General features: G+C 35.2%; 1 protein-coding gene across 1 annotated transcript in view; it reads right to left on the minus strand.

The window, feature by feature from the left end:
* Positions 1-15,891, minus strand: part of LOC108361366 (uncharacterized) — a gene marked incomplete at its 3' end in the record, with an annotated part of 166,799 nt that overhangs the window by 95,433 nt on the left and 55,475 nt on the right. The window contains exon 2 of the mRNA XM_017613972.1: positions 7,422-8,416. Coding sequence (XP_017469461.1) covers positions 7,422-8,297 — 876 coding nt within the window. The remainder of the gene's footprint in view (positions 1-7,421; positions 8,417-15,891) is intronic.

Raw genomic sequence — 15,891 nt, forward strand, 5'->3', positions numbered from 1 at the left:
GAAGTCGATTTCTACCTGACGCAATTCCTCACCGGTCATGGTTACTTCCGAGAATATCTTCATAGAATGGGAAGGGTGGACTCACCGTTCTGTCACTACTGTGGAAACGTCGAAGATAACGTGTACCACACATTCTTCACCTGCGAACACTTCTTGATTTCGCGCAGAATGTTGGAAGAAAGATACGGAGACATAACTCCGAACAACATAATTGGGGTTATGATCTCCAGTTCAGACAAGTGGGAAACTGTAAACGAGAGGACGGATGTCTACTGAGGACACCCGAATGAAACGCCCCTACAAAAGAGCAGCCCCGAGGCTCTAGCAGCGCGCTCCTGCATCTGAAGACATGCAGAATTGCGGTGCCAGATGCGGGATTCTCGCGCGGGCGGTGGGTGTTTGGGTTTTAGTGGGTAGCCCAACACGCTTCGGTGGGAGTCCCACACTCGGGGAAGGTAGTATAGAGACTAGCGCCCCCGCTCAGTGCATAAAGCATTTCCCTCTCCTACGAACAATTTTGTAAAATGTCTAATAAATAATTTTAAGACACTTCTGTCTAAAATGTACATTAGAAAAAAGCATTATAAAAGGCATTTGGGTGGAACTGTCCGCATTGGAGCGTTAGTGTAGATTTCTTTCGGGTCCACTCTACGATTGAAAAAGAGAAAAAATTGCGAATTTCCTATCAATAAGAAAAAAGTGAAGAAAGTTATAATTTCTTCTTCGAATTCTTTCTCAAATCCAAGCCTACATAAAATAGTGTTCGCAGAGTTTTGTTGTCTAGTGTATATTGCTCCCAAATTCTATGTGCGTATGTATGTATATATAAATGCGCAAAGTCACATACATATATACATACTTGTGTGTGTTTGTACATTCGGCCGTATCGCGCCGGTAGTTAAAAACCGACTAATAAAATTCAAAGCAGTCCAAAGTCACTCACAATCGAAGGCGAAAATAAAAAACACGCTTGGCAAAAAGAACGAAACTGGTTAAATAAAAAATATTTCTCAGTTTTTCTTCTATTCGCTCGTTCGCCATTAAACTGCGGTCAGTTGTTGTACGTTGTACCTTCATACATATGCACATACATACCCTGCAGGAAAAGATTATCAACTGATGGAAAAAAAACCAGTTTTAGTTAGCTTTTTTGCGGGATTTCGATGAAATATATATAACATTTAGTTAACTAAAAAAAGCTAACTTGAAACTTGTTAAAAAGTAAAATATCCTCATACAAATTTTACTTTGAATAATTTTTTTCTGCACTTCACAAATATTCTTTTTCGAATTCAGGACAAATAAAATAAAGATAGAAATCTTATAGTATTATTTTGAAGTTATGTCTGACGGAATTCGAATATGGGCCACTTACAGCAGTATATGTAAACAAATATTTAAAGTTAAAAATAAACCAGCAAGTAAAAAAATTAAAAAAAAAATTTTTTTTTTCTTATTGATATTTTATGTCCAAAAGTAGGTAGTTTCAAGTTAGTTGAGATTTCCTCAAAGAAAATAAATATATAAATAATGGTGACATTTAGTTCCATCTTAATCGACTTCAGGTTAGCTTATAGTTAGATACATTTCCTGCAGGGTATCTGCACAGTATATATGTATATGCACGCATGCGGTTGTGTTTGACTTATGTACCATATGTACGGTGACCACATTAACCAACGTAAAATAAAGGACACTTTTTTTTCAAAATGATTTGTATGATAAAACTACCTTACCCATATCGTAATTTAAATCAAATATTTACCAGTTAATTATATTATTTAATTTTACAAGTTCCCCTGCTGTGGCGAAAAATTAAGCCTAATTCTTTTCAAGGACCTCGCCATTCTTTGCGACCAAAGCGCGTTTTCCATAATTCATACTGCACGACGAAGCCAGCACACAGTGGTTCAAAATTGGAATTTAATGTTCATAATTCATCGGAGCCTTCATTTTTCAACCAATTTTTACTAAAAACCAAAAAAAAAATATTTATTTTGGTGAACATTTTTTTATAACATTTACAAATTTTTTTTGTGTAATTTTTTCGTTTTGGGAGAACCATACAATTGTTTTCAACTTGGTTTTGTTATGTAAAATTTATTAACTGGAGCAGGAGAATACACTTTCTTCAAATTTGCTACTTTTTCTGCATTTCTAAAAAATTTAGTATAATCAAATAAAATTCACAAATCAGGCTAAACTGGTGTCTTGCAAATATTGTGAGCTTTCATTCAAAAAAAGTAAAAAATTTAATAAATTAAGTGAAAAATTAAGGTTCCAGTGAATTACAAACACTAAATGCCAGTTTTGAACCACTGTGCAGCAGGAAGTTTATTGTTCTTTTTCAGTTCAACTGGAAATTCAGCGTGCAACACGATCCTGGGCACAACTTTCCTAGTGCTTACAGATCGTACAAAGATTACCGATTAAATAGAAACCCTTAAGTGAGGTGCGAAACAAACTGGCGGAGGTTTTCTTATATTTTATAAGGGACATTTTTATTTTTCATATTCTGTGTTTAAAAATTTACCTCTGAAAAATGCAGAGCTGATTTAAAGGACAATTTAAGAAATAAAGGAAAAAAGGCGTCCTTTATTTTGAAAAAAAAAAATTATATAGGACAGGGGGTTAAAATAAAGGACTGTCCTTTAAAATAAAGGACGGATGGTCACCGTAACCATATGTCGCTGTTTGCATTAGTCACAAATGTCCAAGGCGATAGTGGCGAGCAGTCGCTAATGAACAGTTGTTGTTGTTTATCTTTTGTGATTGTGTGTTACTTGCATTTACAGCTGGTGGCAGATACAGAATAGGAAATTCCTAATTTTCACGTCACAATGTCGAACGAACGAACGAACGCACCATACCATCCAAGGCGGAGTCGTCAATACACCAGCAGCAGAAACTTCCAACAGCCGCAACCAAGTCTACTTGCCACGTTGAATGGCAGATTGCGAGGAGAGAATGACGAAAAGTGGCACATTGCATAATTTGCAAAGCAAAAAAGTGCGCACGCATACGCTAGAAAACGCAAGCGAAGCAAACAAGATTCCCGGCGAAGATAAGTAGCGGAACCAGCGTCACAGCATACAAGTGCAACAACAAGCAAATGATGATTGAAAATGAGCTCAACTCTTATGCGCAGCCGCAGCCGCAGCCGCAGCTTTCCAGTAGTTGCAAAACAGCTATTCGGGATGGATGGTCTAATGCATTTCCTTACTGCATTCACCTCGCAAATTAACGACCAACTATCAATTAATATCTTGACATGACATCGTATGCCCATCCCTTGGGCCCCCTCTCTGCTACGACGTTAGGTACGTAGAGCCCCGCCCCCTCTGCTTGTGCTTTCGCCGGCATTACCAGTGATGCCAGATTGTGGATAATTTCCCTATTTGAGGGATATTGTGCAACAAAAATTATTAAAAGGGAAATAGGGACATTTCAAATAAAAAAGAGATTTTCTTTTGACGCAGTTATCGATGCGTAGTTGATCAAAATTCATAAATATTCGACACCCTTACGTAATTAATCGTCCTGAAGATGTGATGTGGAGTGAAGTGATATATCGCTAGCTTAGAAAGAAAAGTTGCTAAGTCCCATTTTAAAAATTTTACAGGAGAGGAAAAAATCTTCCTATAGCCATTTTCTTTAACTATTTCGCCAGACTTTGAATCAAACATTTTGCGCGTTTAAAGCAAAGCAAAACTCCATAAGAATCAGAAGGATTCGATATTTACTAAAAGATGTCGTATTATTTTGGCCTTATCGGATTTGTGGTGCTTCTTTTGGACTTAGCAAATTTTCGTTTTATTGCTTATGAAGAGGGAAAAAAATTCCTTTATAATTTTCGAAACGATACGTATTAAATTTCTCTAGCCTCCTATATCAAAATATGAGTTTTCATAAAAAGTGGACTTAGCAACTTTTCACTCTAAGCTAGCGATATATATAATTATTAAAAATCATAAGGACAATTTTGAAAATTTTCTCACGTTAACCAATTCAAGCGCTGAGTAAGAAATAATCTTTTCAATTGTAACTGGTGTTTTATGTAAAAAGCGGAACAAATTATCTTAAGAAATGTTAAATAGCGCATGAATGTTCTTCAATTTTGAAATCACCAAAAAATCACAGGGATAGTTTTAAGAATTGCCAGTAAGTATACAACAATAATAAAAACACAAATGTTCATAAATATGTATGTATGCATTAGTTACCTAAATATGGAAAAAAGTTTCTTCAAAATCTTAGGTTGTAATAAATAACTGAAGCTAATTTATAAATGTAGTAGATGTTTTTCAACTCTTTTAGGCCCTTAGTGAGTAATCTACCGACCTTCGAATTTCGAAATAATAGTACATATATGTGCCGTGCGGTGTAGTGGTAAGCAGTGCGCGCTTCCACTCCGCAGGGCCTGGGTTCAAGCCCTCCCTGGTCAAAGCAACATCGCAAAAAAATATAGAAAAAAGGTTTTTTCTTAATATCGGTCGTCGCTCGGCAGGCAATGGCAAACCTCCGAGTGTATGTCTGCCATGAAAGACAGCGTCTCATAAAAATACACTCGCCGATCGGAGTCGTCGTAAAACTGTAGGTCCCTCTTGGCAACATCAGGCGCATGCCACAAATCGGAGGAGAAGCTCGGCCAAACACTAACATATGTGTAAGCGCCAATCTAACATTATTATTTTTTTATGAATGGTACTTCATTTACTACTGAAATATGTACAAATGTATATGTTTTGAATTCTTTGGGAATTTTGTGGGATTTTTTTCCGATTTTCGTGGGATGTTTAACAGAGAATGTCTGGCATCACTGTGCATTACCAGATTTTCGAGAGTTACGAATAATTAAGGAACCACTCTGCTACGTGCAAGAGTGCAGCTAACCGCTCAATGGCATAGCTGCAAGAATATTTGCTGGTAAATCAGCAGTTGCATTGAAAATTTGCAGATTTGGGTATTGCCAATAAAACTCTAATAGCCAAAATGAGAGAAATAAAAAGCTAACGGTTGGACATACATACATACATATATACATATCTATATGCAATTATTTTATTTTATTTTTATCAACGTGAGTGTCATATTTCGAGGTAATATGCATAAATATGTATGCACATATGTACATATGTATTGATATGAACATACCGTGTGAGTTCATTAGGTTTCCAGAGTTTTCTTTTACTGAAATTCGATATAATTATACTCATGTATATATATGTACATACATATATGCCGTGTATTTCGCTTAGATGCATTTTTCGCTTACGTGCACAATTTTGCCAAAATATGTTCTATTTTAGCTTTGTCCCGTTTTCTAAACGGCTGTCTTGGCATTTCATTTTCAAAATGGCGTCAAGCCAATCAAATCGTTAGTTAGATTGGCCCATTCAAATCCCTAAAACAATTGAAAATAAGATAATAATACTAGGTCCATTCCTTATCTTTTCGGCCTAAAATCTGAAAAGTGTCAAAATGCAAGAGCGTAAGCAAAATGCGCTCACTAAAAGAGAATAAAACCAAATTTTTAGTCCAAAGAATGGCAACAACAAAACTAACGTCAAATAAGAATAGAAATGTATGTACGAAACCCATTCATTCACACAAGCTCAAGCACAATAACCATTTACTATATCAATTATTTTTTGCCTCCTTCCACTTTCAACTCACTTTTTTTACTTTTTAGATTATTCTCACTTTTTGAGTATTCTTTAATTTCCGTTAATTTTAATTCAGTTGAGTTTGACACTTTTCAAGATTTTGCCAGCAAAAATTCTTCTGACTAAATCTGACTACATACTTCGGACGAGACGAGAGTCACTCTCACTGAGTGTTAACTCTAAATGCATACAATGCAAATGCCGCAGTTAACTGAAACTTCACGCGTCAAGCGTAATCTTGGGGTGACCTTACGTACGGGGTTTTGCATTATCGTAATACGCGGTGGTTTCGTACTTTAAACGACGATATGTATGTTTTACCTAAAGTTGGGCAGTATCAATACCAAAAGTACTCAGAACTCGATTCTAAAAAGGATCGACAACACCCGATTTTTAAAAGTATCGATACTGAGTACTCCAAAGAGCTCAGTACTCACAAAACAACTCGAAAGTACTCAGTACTCAAAAATACTCTGTTCCAATAATCGCTTTGATATATGTACTCAGGATCGATTCAAAGTACTCAGTATTAAGTGTCGAATAGACTTAAAAAAGTAGGTACTGAATTTTATTTATATTTACCGGTATTCAGAAATGATTGTACTCAATTTGCAATTTCAATCATTTTCAAGTGCAATACTTGTACCCAGTACAGTTATGCCGAATTTCCACTAGGCATTGAAATGACAAAAAATTTATATCATTTAAAAAAATGCCATGTGGAAATGAACTTAATGATTATTTTTGAATGTAATGACACGATTATTTTTTAATGCCCGACTTTGTCATTCGTCATTTTTGCCATTTAAGGCCTAGTGGAAATCAAGCATTAGCCATTCATTTGACGTTATTTGGGAATCATATATTAATTTGAATTAAATACTGCCAGCTTGTGAAATTTCTACGCTAAGTATTTAAATGTTACCAACATGTGTATATTTAAAGAAAGTACTCAGTACTCTGAAAAATACCCGATCCTTAAAAGTACACTAGTTTTAATAGTGAAAAATTCGCGGTTTCCACCTGACCCAACTTTTTGCACAGAATCTATAGAAGGTGTAGATGTCAGGTCACAGAATGGGTTTTGTGCGAAAATTCCACTTTCAGCAGCATTTACGCTTAGCGAAAAACGTATAGGCACAATAAAATTGTAGGGAATCGAATTCTAAACAAATTTGTTTACCTTTTTTCGCGGGAAATGCAAAATTAGCGCGCAAATCGTAAAAAACACAAAATCCAAAATGGCGGACATTTCCCATATCGCGATTGGGGGAAAATTTTCATTTTGTGTTCACCTAAATAGGAGACACCTAACTGCGTAAAAAAATTTCTTCCCGGAATTTTTTCGTTGAAAAAATCTATAGTGATTGGGCTAGGAATGGTAGATTCTGTCGGGAAGCTGGCTTTAGTAGAATGCACCATTCCCTTTGTTCTTTAAACGACCATAATTTTCTGATAAGACTTAATAAGAATATTGACTTGCTAGTATCGGAACTATTTCTTGCGCGTTTATTCGCCAAAGGTCTTCAACGGCTCGGCGCCAGTGAGTCATTCGCAATCGCAATCGCACACTGCGAATGCTGCATTATACATACTACTAAAGCCAGTTTCCCGACATAAGCCATACGAACACAGATATGTATGTAATGTAACATTATAAATTCGCAATGCGGTATTTCGCAAAAACAATACCGTCTGTATGTTCTGGAACACCCTAATGTACTCATAGATATATGAGAGTAAACATGTGCTTACCTTCAAACTGTTGTAAGGACGTTCTATCCTTAGCTTGGCTTTGATTACGTCGCGACTCTCGGCCTTTTCATCATCCGGTGGCAGTGAGGTCATCGATACCGATGTCTTCATGTTGGCTGCTCCGCTGGCTGGGTTAGGCGCTGCTGCTGCTGTGGTGGCATTGTCCTGGCTTCGAGTGCCGTTCGTTACGACTCTGGCGATAGAGTTGGCTCCGCTTTTCTTGCTGTTGCTGTTGTCATTGTTGCGTGCTTCGTTTTCCTTGCGTTTTTTAGAGCTCTTATTGCGTTTCTTTTTGGCACTGGTACCAGGCTCACCACCCGCCCCATTCGTGGTTCCGATCGCCTTGGCTTTGGGTATAGCTGGTACTATGAATTCGCTCAACTTGGATGTGGATTTCGTTGCTTTTAGCTCGTCTGCAGTTACTGTGGCAGCTACTAAAGTCTTAGTTATGGTGGTTGTAGTTGTAGTTGTTGTGTTTGTTTTTGTATTTGTGTTTGGATTTGTGTCTGGAGGTGTCGCTGTGCTCATCATCGTCGCATCAGCGTCCACCATGGCCACTTTTTCAGTCTCTTCGTTACTGTTAGCCACCGTTTCCGCCGCCACTTTAGGTGCTTTTCCGTTTGGCTCCCCCCCATCGACTCTGGCGGTAATTGGTGGCATTATTTCGTCTATGGATCTTGTTGTTGTGTTCCATTTTTCATCGCCGCTATTTTCACTAGTATCAGTACTTTGGCGTTTGCCTTCAATTCCATGCTCGTTTTCTATTTCGTTTATGTTTTCATTTTTGTTTTTGCCTAGATTTGCATTTCCTATTTGCAACAGTTGTTGAGGTTGCTGCACTCCAATCGTTGGCTCTTCCATTTTCGAAGACTCCATTTTCAATTCTTAACATACGCACTAATTTTTCCAAAAGCTATTGTTGTTTTCCAAAGCTTAACAAGACTTGAAATTCGCCAGTCCTCTTTTTATTGCCCAAATACTTCTGTGACCTCAATCTGGAAAAATAAGAACATTCATTAAATTCTTGGAAAAACAAATGCGGTCGTATGACGCAAGACCGTTTTAACTTCAATGGAAAGCGAAAGCCTTGGATAAAATATCTACATACATACATACATCTATGGTCCCAGAATGATAGAATACAAGATTGCGCCTAGAAAAGAGGTGCAGTTGTGGCAGAGAAATGTCAAAACGCGAACAAGAATGCTAGAGGAAATATAAATTTGGCAAGAAAAACGTAAACAAACAAGTAAGATGTTGCACACAAGTGTGACGTAACTAGCGCTACAAGAGAGGGCGCATTCAGCAGTACCGCTACTTGGTTCTTGGCGAATTCGACATAATCAGCTGTTCATGTGACGTCATCACAGAAATGACGGCGCTATGTTTGTTCTCGTACGGATAGTTAGTAATAATTATTACTAGTTTTTGCTGATTAACCTTTTTTACCATTAAAAAAAAAATGCAGAAACAATCTGCTAAGAATTCGCGTCACTAATTTCTACTGGCTTAGTGTTTCTTTATTTTTTCTTTATTTCGCAATTTCTGGGCGTAATATCAAATTTTTTTTTTCAATCTCCAATTTTCTTTTCAAAAAGTACAGAACTACGATTTGTTCACAAATGACAGCTGCCGCCATTTTTTCTCTCCTTCATCTCGCCTATTCGTTGCGATCGCGATGTCACCACACGCAGGAATGCGCAATCTTGTATTCCATCATTCTTGGGCTATGGTCAAAGATTTAGCACCAGAATGATATTGTTTGCAGATTGTGTTTATTTATTTATTTTTATTAATTTGCATTAAAATTGTAATTAAATTTATAACAGAAACCACACAAATAAAAGTTCCAAAACTTTTTGCAAACTTGCACAGAAATTAATCAAAACTGAAAAAATTGTCATCAAAATTTCAAACTTTTTAATCAGAATTAAAAAAAAAAATCGTTTTGTAGCCCTTTCAATTTTAGTGTAATAAAGTACCGTTGATTTTTTAAAATTGTGTTTGTCGAGGTTGCTCAACATTTTCTTCCATATAAAAATAGATTTTGCTTGGGTGAGTCGCAAAGTGAGAGGAAAAAAGTGTATTGGCACAGCGAATTTTGCACAATAATGCACAAGTTTTATTCTAATATTTTTCCGCTAATTTTTTATGAAAATATGGTTCATTCTACAACAAAAAAACATAAAAATATAATTTCTAAACTTTGTGCAAAACTCGCGAAAATTCAATAAAATTTTCATGCAAATTTTAAACTTTTTAATCAGGTTTTTTCGAATTTTCTTGAGTATGCAGTTTGGAGTGAGAATTTTTTTTGTTGAAGGTGTTTTGCATTTGTTCCATATAAAGTATTTTCCAAACATTTTTTTGTATGGAAGGGACTGCGTGAAAGAAAATGCCAAAAAGCAAAGATAATTCGTAGCTTCTTAGAACTTCTACTTTATTATAATAAAATTGATTGGGCTACAAATCGCTGAATTTTCGCGAGTTTTGCACAAAGTTTGGAAATTATATTTATATATTTTTTTTGTTATGGAATGAACAATATTTTTATAAAAAATTGTCCGAAAAATATTACGATGAAAATTTTTGCATATATTGTGCAAATACTTTTTTTACATTCCAAGGAGGTATTATGGGTACGGTGACCATATTTCTGTGGGCAAAAATCGGGACATTTCTAAAGCATCGAATCGAAACATGCAATTTTAAAGTAGAAAATCGGTACGAATGGTCACTGTAATTATGGGTGGAAAATATTTTGGGAAATATTCCAAATAAACCTTCTCTTTCATTACTTTTCCCATTTCTTTATAACCGAACTTCAAATCCACTTAACAAAGCCTTAAAGCTCAGTTAGTCGTCTAGACTTAATTTCCGTAACTTAACCAACTTATATTTTAGCCAAGTATGAGAAACTGTGTTGGCGGTAAGTTAAAACTTAACTTAACGTAAGCAACTTATATTCTTAAGTTACGGCCATACGGAAATTGAGAACGGTGAGAGCTTGCCAGATTTTTGTTTTTGTATTTCTCAAAAATAATTCTATGCAAAAATATTTTTTTTTTTCATGCATTTTTTTGATGTGGCATTTTAGGCGGCAAACTCTAAAGAGCTAAAAAAGAAAATACAAAAACAAAATATTTCCGCTTCTGGCTTAAGTCGACGTGTTGAGTAATCATTGATGATTTCTTGCGGTAAGTTAAATTAAGTTAAGTCAAGACTAACTGACTCTGCCGAACAGTTGCCGCAGTGAAATCCGTTAGAGTAAACACAATTGCGGCACACGACGGCTTCCGTCAGTTGTAATTTTGTTTTGAAAATTATCATTAAAATTAAACAAATTTTTCGGTACGTGGAAATAAAAATTGATGACAGCATTGGAAAACTTGTGAAAATAACAAAAATTACTATCCCCGCTGGGTGGTAAAAATAGAAATAAATTTAGATCAACCGAAAAATGTCTGCGGAAAAAACGCTGCCGCCGCAATTAGGAGCCATTCCATATGCCTTTGTGAGTTTTAATTTTGACAGCGGTTAACCGTGGACCGCTTTGCCGTCGTCCGCTGCAATTCTGGGCAGAGCTTTAGGAAATAATTCTCAGCCTATTAAAGTATTATATGGATGTTTTTAAAATTCAGAAACTTTCTCATTATCAAATAAAAAAAAAAATGTCGCGTTTATAGTTTTCTTGAGGTGGAATGCCAAACAAACAAAGGTCCTCATAGAAAATAAATTTTATAAAAATATATCTCCCACTGAGACTGTTACTGAATTTGAAAGAAGGGGCGCATTGTATTTAGGTGTGTACTCGTGTTGAGCGAACAAAATTATCCAGCAGCAAAAATTCTGAAAATTTAGCAGCATTCGCTCTCAAAGCGACAAAATACTTACATATCTACAGAAGTACGGGAACGCAAAATTTGCAAAAACTGGCAACCTTCGAAACAGCTGATCACTTCCACAGTTGCCACTGGTGGTTCATTATTTTCTTTACTTTTAGATAAGAAACCCTTTTTAAAATACAAATTAATTGTATCGGAATGAATAAGTTATGTTTCTAAAAATTATTTGTGATAACCCATCATTGATCCAGAAAAATTTAATAGGTATAGCTACAAATGCAGCTTTAAAATTATAAAATTTTCATTTCAACAATCAACCTACTAAAACCGACAACTTCAGCAAAAAAAAAAAAAACATTTCAGCATTTGCACTTTAATTTATTTTGGTATATTTAAAGGAAAATTATGGTAACAAGCTGGAGCTTAATAGTAAATCAACGAAAACTAAACTCAAGAAACGTTGTGCCTAATAAATTTACTCACTTTTTCATTGTATATGTACTAGCATTAATAATAAAATTTGCAATAAACAACTCAAAAAGGCCATATTTTCTTTTGTTTATTTACAAACATGTGTTTGTGTGTGATCAGCTGATTTTCTTACTTGCAAGTTTTCGCTGGTACAAATTTTTTCAGCAGAAATTTGCAGCTCTCTATCACATTTTTCTCTCTCAATTTCCCCTACTTTGCAAGGTTTTTGGCTACGACAACGCAAAACCAGTAAAAGTTTTCTAAAACTTTTGATAGTTTTGGGTACGAGTACACTCCTTATATATGTATGCATGCATATGTATTGCAATTANCAACGCAAAACCAGTAAAAGTTTTCTAAAACTTTTGATAGTTTTGGGTACAAGTACACTCCTTATATATGTATGCATGCATATGTGTGTATGTATGTATGGTCATTAGGCATATGACTTTTCTAACTTTGTTTAGAAAAAATAAATCCACATGGTAAAAAACCTTCCTCAGATAAAACTGAAATTTTTCTATATCTTTAAATCCGTTCTATTTTCATTAAATTTGATTCCATATTCGGATTCAGGAGGAAATTTTACATGTGAAGTGATGGTCAATTGGCTAAAATCAGAATTACATTAACCTAGTATCATCATATCTTTTTTGGAAAAACTGGACAAAAAGAATTACCACGACAAGGCTGACTAACATGCTCAAGGAATTTTTTTAAATGTCAAAAAATTAGCTGCTGAATTAGTTGTCATAGTAACTACTACTATCGTCGACCTAGAGGCGTTATTATATTTTATTTATTATTATTGCTATCTTGCCAAAGTTTAAAGCTCAATTGCTTCCGGTCTGTCAATTTATATGCGGTGCATGGTATAATATTGGGTTCTGCTTTTATAAAAATGATTTTGCGTTCTTTGCGTCCTTCAGTTTAGAGAAGTACACAACTGTTTTTTAAGACACTGGGTAAAATGGGAATCCGCTATTGGTAACCAGGAGGGCAGTAATATCTGTGCGGAACGAACAATAAATGTGGTTGAGGATGTAGTTTATACCTGAAAACCCACGCGTACTTTGAATTTAAAATTAATATCTTTATTAATGTGTATTTCTAATAATTGGAAATAAATTTAATAAAACTGAAGTGGACAGTTAGTTTAAAAATAGTGTTTCCTGAGGGAGGTTTTTTTGACAAATCGACACAAAAACATTATTTTGGTTGTTTTTTCCATGATTTCTTAGCATCGAATAGTAGGTAGAAATTTTCGCAAAAAAAACAGTCATATGCCTAATGTATATATGTATGTTATTTAGTAAACGGGCAGTGCAGGGATAGTTGCCCTCGAACTGCCTCCTTTCAAATGGCTTCTTCATTAGTACTCGTCGTTTTTCTTCTTGTTGTTTGGAATTGTTTGCTTTTCTTGATGCAAAGAAAACTCAAAACCACGCCGCGGTTAACTTTGTGGCCCAAATTCCAAATCGCAGCGACAATAAGACGCTTAACAAATTACGGTCACTTCGCAGCGGAGGGGAGAAAACTATCAGGGTATAAAGCATAACGGACAATATGAAAGGAAGGTATTGGAGAAGCAAAGGCATTGAACGAGGGATGACGCAATAATTCTGAGACTGGAGTGTTGCGATAAAAGACAACAATTCTAGAAAAAAGTGGTTTCAATATATATTTGCATATTTGCAGTCCTTTTCCCTCAACGTTTACACAGAACTCGTCAAAGTGAACCTTAAAACCCCCAATTCATTTATTATTTGCTTGACGTAGTCGCTGGGAGTCGGCTCTGAGTTTCAGTCTCTATCCCTTTTACACTTTATGGCATTGCCACTTCGTTAGCTGCACTGATGACTCTCAGAGTCGTTCAATTACTCAGAGCGTGATGAAACAAGCCTTGGGTGAATCTTACCCTACAAGACATTGCTGAGCACTTTAGGCAACAATTCGAACACATCAGGGGTCTTCCCTTAAACTCGTAAGCTCTCGCTCTATTTACGAGCCCCTCGTAAATTTACGAGGCAAATTTGATGCGCAAACGACCTCGTAAACTTCAGTATTGCCGAGGGTCCGAAATTTTTATACCAAAATGTATGATAAAATAATGAAAATAAATGAAAAAAATAATACGCGAATGAAATGAATGAATTTCATCCACTAACTGTATTGACTTAGGTTTTCTGCTAATTTTCGGCATTTTTGATTGTGTTTTAGCCAAGAGTGATAGAGACAAGATGGCGGGGGTTTATGGAAAATACTACGAAAGAAAAACTGCTTCACCAAATCCAGGTTTATCTGTCAAACAGTCACTTTACGCATCTTTTAACACCTTTTCGCAAAGGGGACGTTCGCATAAAAGCCTCGTAAACGTACGAGATTTACACAGTTTAAGAGTTTACGAGCTTGAAGGAATCCCCTAATTTACACTTTTTCATTATGCTGGATTTCCACTAGGCATTAAATTGCAAAAATGACAAATGACAAAGTCGGGCATTAAAAAATAATCGTGTCATTACATTAAAAACATAGTCATTAAGTTCATTTCCACATGGCATTTTTTTAAATGGCATGCATTTTTTGTCATTTCAATGCCTAGTGAAAATTCGGCATTAGTCTCTTTTAAATGCGCATTTACAAAATGATTTTGTTTTTGTAGTATGGCATAAATTAGTAGTTTGGCTATTAGTACTGAGGGCTTTCTGATCACAACATTGAGGGAAAAGTACTCAATTTTTTCCCATGGTCTGAACAAAAATGAATACTTTGATAAGCACTTTTATAATTAGCGATAATGATTATATGAGCACTCATATGATACTCAGCTGTCTTATAGGTTAGCGTTAGTGCAACTTTCCTGCATCGAACTCACGAATTTTTCAGCCGCCCCTCGTATGTGTCGCCGTCCACCAACACCTCAACCGGCGCTTTCCATTCTAAATTTAGCCAATACAATGTGAATTTCAGTGAGAACGCAGACCGCCTAGCAAATGTGCGATTTACATACGTTAGCATTTATTTAGCTTGCTTTTGCAGCAAAACGTAACACCCGGTCACACTTTTAAGGCTATGTGGAAATGGTGACTCACCACCACCACCAACGACAGCGCAAACGCACGGAATGGAAATGGAAGTGGAAAAGGAAAAGGAAGATAAATAAATGGCTTTGATTGAAACACTTTGCAAAAGCAGTCATACGCCTTATGGTCTGATTATGCATACTTCGCATAACTTCGCATAAATTTGAAACTGTCAGTTGAAGATCTGTTGAATGCATTTTGTATGTATTCCATTACCCAGAAGTTAGCAGAACTTGTTAAAAAATTAGCGATCTGTTGAGTTTAGATTTTGCCTCATGTTTTCTTAAGTGACATTTCAATTGCAGTGGTACCAATAGCAATATTTTTACAGAGATGCATGGAAAGCATATTAGGGGAGTTCACGTACGGTAAGCGGGGAATTTTCAATATTTTCGAAAGCTTATATTTTGAAAAGTTTTTTAACCAATTTTCAAAGTACGGATATGATTGAAAAAGTAATTAAAAGTCGTTTGATGTAATATTAAAATAAAAATTATTTTATTATAAATTTGTCTTTCTTAAAAAAGTACGTAACTAACTTTATTAAAATATATGCACAAGAGCATATAAACACCTTTAAATATATGAATTATAATAAAAAAATCTTTGGTAATATCACTAAAAATATTAAAATATGATAAGTTAAAAGAAAAAAAGCTCGGCAGGCGAACATTTGGAAGAAAATATCGTGTAATTTTTTATTCAAAATTTTTATTTTATATTTTAGTATCAATACAGTTGTTTTATTATATATCAAATGAAAGGTACTTTTATACTCTTTCTAGTAAATATAGCGTTTAATATATGTAATTAATTACGAATTTGGAGAGATATTGTATTGAAAATTATGTCAAACTGCAAAAAACTTTCGTGTAGACTTAATTTGGACTACAAATATACCCCATTAAAACCTCTTAAATGAATTTTTCTGTAAACAAATCTATTTACCTAAAGAAACCAAAAATCAGCTGTTTTTGTTCACACACCGTGAATAACCCTATTGCTTCGATGTATAAGGTTGGTAGTACTGATAAATTTGGTTTCATGCGAAGCATAATCAGCCTTAAGTTT

The sequence above is a fragment of the Rhagoletis zephyria genome, unplaced genomic scaffold (assembly GCF_001687245.7).
Source record: "Rhagoletis zephyria isolate East Lansing unplaced genomic scaffold, Rhagoletis_zephyria_1.1 Rzeph_scaffold_00745, whole genome shotgun sequence".
Lineage (NCBI taxonomy): Eukaryota > Metazoa > Arthropoda > Insecta > Diptera > Tephritidae > Rhagoletis > Rhagoletis zephyria.